This window comes from Tupaia chinensis, unplaced genomic scaffold, assembly GCF_000334495.1.
Source record: "Tupaia chinensis unplaced genomic scaffold, TupChi_1.0 Scaffold000098_2, whole genome shotgun sequence".
NCBI lineage: Eukaryota > Metazoa > Chordata > Mammalia > Scandentia > Tupaiidae > Tupaia > Tupaia belangeri.
Genome location: NW_006159561.1, coordinates 2,329,995 through 2,337,889, shown reverse-complemented (window position 1 = coordinate 2,337,889; position 7,895 = coordinate 2,329,995). Strand labels below are relative to the sequence as shown.

General features: G+C 39.6%; 1 protein-coding gene across 1 annotated transcript in view; it reads left to right on the top strand.

The window, feature by feature from the left end:
* DCC (DCC netrin 1 receptor) overlaps window positions 1-7,217 on the top strand; it is a 521,919-nt gene extending 514,702 nt beyond the window's left edge. The window contains exon 24 of the mRNA XM_027769938.1: window positions 4,842-7,217. Within this exon, the coding sequence (XP_027625739.1) occupies window positions 4,842-4,931 (90 nt within the window). The 3' untranslated portion in view covers window positions 4,932-7,217. The remainder of the gene's footprint in view (window positions 1-4,841) is intronic.
* The last annotated feature ends 678 nt before the right edge of the window (window positions 7,218-7,895 follow it).

Here is a 7,895-nt window from a genome sequence, read left to right as displayed (position 1 = left end):
CTGAAATGGCAAAGCTCTTCAAAAAAAAACAAAAAAATGCACTATATATGCAAAAAGATGTTGACTAGAAAACTTTAATTAACACACTTTTTGAAAGTCTCACACTCACTCTAATATAATTTGCCAAAATAGAGTTGTTAATTTCAATGTTTCTTTTGAGTCAAGGTTGTGACCATATCTCAAATCAAGTCAGACCTCTAAACTTACGTAATGTATTTCATCTCTTAAGAAATAATGTTGGGGACCATTTTTGTATTTAAGGTTGACACTAGAGTCAAAGATACAGTAATAAGAGCATTACGAGAGATAAAGAAATGGATAAATACTCTTGATCAGCTCTGTCTTATAGAAATGTAATGTGATCCACACATGTATTTTTAAATTTTCTAGACAACACCTAAACAGATATAAAAACAAATAGGTTAAATTCATTTTGATAATACTTTTTATCTAATCTGACATTTCCAAAATATTAACGTTTCAACATGCAGTAAATGTAAGATATTGCCATTTAGATAGTTCTGGATTTTTTAAATATATATATACTAAGTGTTCAGAATCTGGTGTGTAATTTGTGTGGAAAACATTTGGACCATTTACATTTTAAGAACCTAAGAGGTACATGTAACTAGTGGTTCTTATATTGTACAGGGAGATCTAGGTAATTCAAGAAAAACAACACAGGTAACTAAAACAGCATTTTCGGAAATGAAAAATCAAGTAATCACCTCAGTTTAACTTCTTTTCTCATGCATGTAACAGTTTTTTGACCCAAATCAGATACCTTCTAACCGTCATTAAACTGTGAAGATTATACAGTCCTTGACCAAGTTATTCTTTAATGTGCTGAGATTCCTATAGGAGGCTCATGCATTAATATACTGTGTTTTTTGTTTGTTTGTTTTGTTTTGTTTTGGGGGGAGAGGTTTTGCTACAGGGCATGTGCGCTCACCAGAAAGACAGAGACAGACAGAGAGACAGAAAGAGAGAAATCACCCCCCAGGGAAATGGCCACACCACAATCCCTTCTCCTCCATTCTCCTCTTGGGATCTTGGGCACGCATGCACACACACCTGGCATGAGTTTAAGCCACTGGTTCTGGGACTCTAACCATGGTAGACTACATGGGAGTCTAGCAACATAGCCATTACACCAACTGCTGGTCCCAGTATCCTGTGTTTTGAGCTGTTTCTTCAGTGACTAGGGTGGCTTTGTGTCTGTCCCCTTACTCTCCAAGCAAACTTCTGTCAGTGTTCTCTTGGGATCAAGAGGTGTTTTGTTTTGTTCTGTTTTAGCAGAATTAGATATAATTCTCTGACCATGGTGCCAAGTAATATTGTTTTTGTCCTGTACAAGGCTAGAAATCATTGCTCAGGCTTCACTGGTTTAATCTTTTAAACAATTGAAGGGCTAGCTAAAAATAAGTAGAGCATGTCTGTATAAGTCAAAACAAACGGTATGTCAAGAAAAGAAAAAATGAAACAAACATTGAACATTCTCACTGGATGACACTAACTTGTTGAAACTTCCCAACAACTCAATGAGGCAAGTTTGCTATTCCCATTTAACAGATAAGAAGACTAAGGACCAGCAGATGGCATTATAATTCAGTCACTGGCCTCCCATGTAGTTGACCATGGTTCAAGTCCCAGACCCAGGAACTTAAAATTCTTGCCAGGCATGTGTGCGTGTGTGCCTAAAATGCCGAGAGGAAAATGAAGGATAAGGAGTTGTGGCATGGCCATCCCCTGTGGGGGGTGATCTCTTGCTTTCTGTCTCTGTCTGTCTTTCCGGCGAGTACACATGCCCTATGGCAAAAATTTCTCTTGAAAAAAAAAGAAGGACTGAGTCAAAAAGGGCGAATATAGAAAAGGACTGGTGTTTAGCTGTGGTGTTTACCACAGCTTCATGTTCTTGCTCCTTGTTTCCCCATCTGGCTGACCATCAAAATTTCCTAGAAAATATTTTTTTAAGAAAATAGATTTCTAGGTCCTTCTCATACATTCTGAATTACTGTCTGTCTGACGAGCGCACGTGCCCTATCGCGAAAGCCTCTCCAAAAAAAAAAAAAAAAATGCACTATATATTCAAAAAGATGTTGACTAGAAAACTTTAATTAACACACTTTTTGAAAGTCTCACACTCACTCTAATATAATTTGCCAAAATAGAGTTGTTAATTTCAATGTTTCTTTTGAGTCAAGGTTGTGACCATATCTCAAATCAAGTCAGACCTCTAAACTTACGTAATGTATTTCATCTCTTAAGAAATAATGTTGGGGACCATTTTTGTATTTAAGGTTGACACTAGAGTCAAAGATACAGTAATAAGAGCATTACGAGAGATAAAGAAATGGATAAATACTCTTGATCAGCTCTGTCTTATAGAAATGTAATGTGATCCACACATGTATTTTTAAATTTTCTAGACAACACCTAAACAGATATAAAAACAAATAGGTTAAATTCATTTTGATAATACTTTTTATCTAATCTGACATTTCCAAAATATTAACGTTTCAACATGCAGTAAATGTAAGATATTGCCATTTAGATAGTTCTGGATTTTTTAAATATATATATACTAAGTGTTCAGAATCTGGTGTGTAATTTGTGTGGAAAACATTTGGACCATTTACATTTTAAGAACCTAAGAGGTACATGTAACTAGTGGTTCTTATATTGTACAGGGAGATCTAGGTAATTCAAGAAAAACAACACAGGTAACTAAAACAGCATTTTCGGAAATGAAAAATCAAGTAATCACCTCAGTTTAACTTCTTTTCTCATGCATGTAACAGTTTTTTGACCCAAATCAGATACCTTCTAACCGTCATTAAACTGTGAAGATTATACAGTCCTTGACCAAGTTATTCTTTAATGTGCTGAGATTCCTATAGGAGGCTCATGCATTAATATACTGTGTTTTTTGTTTGTTTGTTTTGTTTTGTTTTGGGGGGAGAGGTTTTGCTACAGGGCATGTGCGCTCACCAGAAAGACAGAGACAGACAGAGAGACAGAAAGAGAGAAATCACCCCCCAGGGAAATGGCCACACCACAATCCCTTCTCCTCCATTCTCCTCTTGGGATCTTGGGCACGCATGCACACACACCTGGCATGAGTTTAAGCCACTGGTTCTGGGACTCTAACCATGGTAGACTACATGGGAGTCTAGCAACATAGCCATTACACCAACTGCTGGTCCCAGTATCCTGTGTTTTGAGCTGTTTCTTCAGTGACTAGGGTGGCTTTGTGTCTGTCCCCTTACTCTCCAAGCAAACTTCTGTCAGTGTTCTCTTGGGATCAAGAGGTGTTTTGTTTTGTTCTGTTTTAGCAGAATTAGATATAATTCTCTGACCATGGTGCCAAGTAATATTGTTTTTGTCCTGTACAAGGCTAGAAATCATTGCTCAGGCTTCACTGGTTTAATCTTTTAAACAATTGAAGGGCTAGCTAAAAATAAGTAGAGCATGTCTGTATAAGTCAAAACAAACGGTATGTCAAGAAAAGAAAAAATGAAACAAACATTGAACATTCTCACTGGATGACACTAACTTGTTGAAACTTCCCAACAACTCAATGAGGCAAGTTTGCTATTCCCATTTAACAGATAAGAAGACTAAGGACCAGCAGATGGCATTATAATTCAGTCACTGGCCTCCCATGTAGTTGACCATGGTTCAAGTCCCAGACCCAGGAACTTAAAATTCTTGCCAGGCATGTGTGCGTGTGTGCCTAAAATGCCGAGAGGAAAATGAAGGATAAGGAGTTGTGGCATGGCCATCCCCTGTGGGGGGTGATCTCTTGCTTTCTGTCTCTGTCTGTCTTTCCGGCGAGTACACATGCCCTATGGCAAAAATTTCTCTTGAAAAAAAAAGAAGGACTGAGTCAAAAAGGGCGAATATAGAAAAGGACTGGTGTTTAGCTGTGGTGTTTACCACAGCTTCATGTTCTTGCTCCTTGTTTCCCCATCTGGCTGACCATCAAAATTTCCTAGAAAATATTTTTTTAAGAAAATAGATTTCTAGGTCCTTCTCATACATTCTGAATTAGAATCTTTAGGGCTCGTGATCTAGTGATCTGTGGTAACTAGCAATCCTATTACTTTATTTGTTAACATAATACTAGTGACTTACATTAGTGAGAATGCAGCCTCTGTATTCACTAAGAATTCTGCAGTTCAAGCTCTTCTTTTATCCACCATTCAAATCATGCCACAGGAGTCCCTTCAAGTATGCATAGAACTGACTCTGGGTTGGGGCATGTGGTTTATACACATGAACGAAAGTCATAATTGTCAGAATTGTTCTCAGTTAAGGCAAAGCCTGTCAAGTGCCCCTATACGAAAATACCTATATTGCATTACAGAGAAAAATACAAATTTGTCCCTATCCTGCTGGGTAGCTTATGACAAGGAACAGTAGCTCGTGTATTGAGTATGGCCCCTGTGCCAGACACTGAAACGGTATGCTCGGGATAGCCTATGGAACAGATATCAGTATTAGCATGTTATCGATGAGGAAAACTGTATCAAGGACATTCACTAATGCATCCAACACCACAGCTAGTAACTGGCACAATTTGGTTTGAAACAAGAGCTTTTTCACCCAGACCTTTTCTTTATCGCAGAGATGAAGTTAGTGAAACAGTATGTAATTCTTTCTCACCATTGCATACAATACCAGCATCTTCATTCCGTGAACATACTCAGGAAAGTCCTGGTGATGGGCCGTTATGTCAGACTGGCGAATACCAAGTGTTCAGCTGGCCATGGCTCCTGTTTTCATAAAGGAAAGTATCAATATTTAGTACTAACCCATTGCTCTCCATCTCCCCTTAGGTGTATGAACAGGATGATTTGAGTGAACAAATGGCAAGTTTGGAAGGGCTAATGAAGCAACTCAATGCCATTACAGGCTCAGCCTTTTAACATGTATCGCTGAATTGATGAAGTGAATTTTCTGGGGACGTTTCAGAATACCAGTTATCCATAAACAGCACACCTGTGTCCAAGAACTCTCTCCAGTGTACAGGTCAACCATCAGGACCACCCAGTCAAGAACAACGCTGAAGCAGATCAGAAGGAATAAGCATCCCTTCTTTCATAGGCATCAGAAATGGTGAAATGATGACCATGAGGTCCCTAAAAAAAGCAGAAGATGCATCTTCACGGCAATGTCAGAGCTGAAGCTGCTAGAATAGTCCTGGGTCTTTGCCACTGCAGTGACCACACTGTCATAATTAACGCCTTTGGTTTTCTTTGTCAAGGCCTGTCATTCTCTGTGTAGGTCTAGTCTTACAAAATGCAAGTGCATTATTTAAGCCTGTACCATGCTATGGCAAACCTGTGCAAGCTCACTATTTTGTTTTCAACTCTAAAGTACAAAGCACCCATGGGAATTCTCTCACTACAGAGCACCGAAGGATTGGATGTTTTCCTGACAGCACAAAAAGTAACTAAGTAAACAAAAGGCAGTGAATGCTCATGTTTGTAACTCAGTCATTCATCTTGCACAAGCGTTGGATATTAGCAAGTGGCTATAAAATTCAGCCATGTTAGCAAGTATTTGTAAATCCACCCTTGGTTAACATTTATGTCTGGAGTACAGGAACTTAAAAATCTGCAACCAGTGGCAACCTGCCAGCAGCAGTGTATTTCTGGAAAGAGAATACAATATGCAATCTTCTCAGACCCACGGTAATTATGTGTTTAAGCTTGTAATAGGATACTTTTCAATTTGGGTGGCTTTTGTGCCATACCACACTGTGATGACATTTCAGAGCTTCGCCAAGGCCATCTTCCTCAGGAGTCTGGCCAGGAGACTTCCCCCTAACCTCACACCCAAAACCCCTTCATGCCATCACCTCATCCCTCCCTGAGTTCTCCTTGGCAACTAGCCTTGGGTGAAGTGGCCAGCTTCACACATAGTATGGCTTCCTGGCCCATGCCCCCCATAGAAATGGCAGACCCCTTAAGGCCAGGTTCTGAGGAAGGGAAGATAAATAGCAGGCAGTTCCCACTAGTACCTTCTCTTGATAACCAGTTCCACCTACAGTGTCCTCACCAACTTATGTTGGGCAGCATTGGCAAGTGTTGACCACCAGGCCCTGTTGCCAAGGGAACTCCTACCCTATGCCTGTGCCACAGACAGAGAGGCCCAGAGGGGTAGGTGCCACTTGACACTGGTGACACATCATAAATCCAGTGGATACTTATCAAAGCAGCATCTTAAATTGCAGGCTAGAATCTTAAATTCCTATTGCCATGTTTATCTACAGCTTCAAACTAGCCGAAATTAGGAACATTCTGTGTGCACCCCTTTCAGTTTCTGAATTTTCAGCTGCATTTGGAGTTAATCCCTGTTTATGCAGTTGAATTGCCAGAAGGGAGCTAGTTTGCATATTTATCAGTTAGGCGACTTGAAAACCCAATGAGAGTTTCAGCTGAATTATTTCTTTCAGCTCTGCCTTTGATTTCAAGCTTGAGTAGGTCATAATTTTTAAAAGAGCATGGAAGGGATAGGATCTTTACAACCTAATAGCTCCTTTTATTAGGTGGGTAATTATATATGAATCCCTGAATGAAATATTTTGAGCAAAATGGCGCTGTAACAGAAGTAATAATTCAGATTATTTTTTTACAGTTTTATGTCGGGAAGGAAATCTGATGTCAAAGAGAGGGCTTGATCAAATGGTTCATTGGAAAGTCCGGTCCACTTGCGAAATTGTTCCTTCAATAAGAGTGCTTGTTCAATTTCCTAAGGTTTTCTGGAAGCCCTTCTGAAGAGCTCTGTGACGTTATTCTATGGAACAGATTATTTTTACTCAATATCTGACACTTGGAGAATCTTCCACTGACCTGGAATAAGGCATTTCCTAACATAATATCAAGTCCCTCAGAAATAATCCATTACTTCAGAGACAAATGTTCATTAGGTTAATTTAACCTTCTTGAAGTCATGGAATAGCTTCCTCTTTCCAAACAGAGGAACATTCTGTGAAAGCATTTGACACCCATGAGGGTTCTCCTGAGGACTCAGTTTGAAATGGATGACAAATCACTGTTTTCCGGAGTTGGGTTATAACTTCAGTCTATAGAATATACTTAGACAATCAAGAGAACTAGCATTCACAAAAGTACAGACACCTCTATTCAAAGTTAATAATTATTTAAAAAAGTGAAATTTTGGGGAACCAGCAGTTACCGTAATGGCTATGTCACTGGACTCCCACGTAGTCGACCGCGGTTAGCGTCCCGGACCCGGTGGTTTAAAACTCACACCGGGCGCGTGTGTGTGCGTGCCCAAGATACCAGGAGGAGAATGGAGGAAAAGAGATTGCGGCATGACCATCCCCCCTGGGGGGTGATTTCTCACTTTCTGTCTCTATGTCTCTCTCTGTCTGTCTGGCGAGCGCACGCGCCCTATAGTGAAAACCTTTCAAAAAAAAAAAAAAAAGTGAAATTTTTAAAAATCCATTAAAGATATGTGTTGTTTTCAGTAAGAGTTCTATTTCGTTACCTGCTCTTGAAACTTTTCTTCATTGAACAAATAATGGTGGTTTATTTTAGTAATGGCAATGCTAATGTCTTAGTGCCATGCCTAGACTGTGTAACAGAATCCATTTAAATACCCTCAAGAGACTCGAGTGTTATTTACCTGGTAGTTTAGTACACCATGGCTGACTTCACTACTCCTGTGTGAGTCTGCTCTCTCGTATGGTGCCCATACGTATACAACCACCTGCTCAATTTCTCAGGTAACTTTTTAATTTATCAATCTCTCCTGGTCTCTTGTCAAGAAAGAACCTGTGAAGACTGTGAGATTGCCTCTGTTTACTGCTATTCCAAGTCCAGTGCACAGCATGCAGGGCTTTTTAAGCTCATAAATCTCTC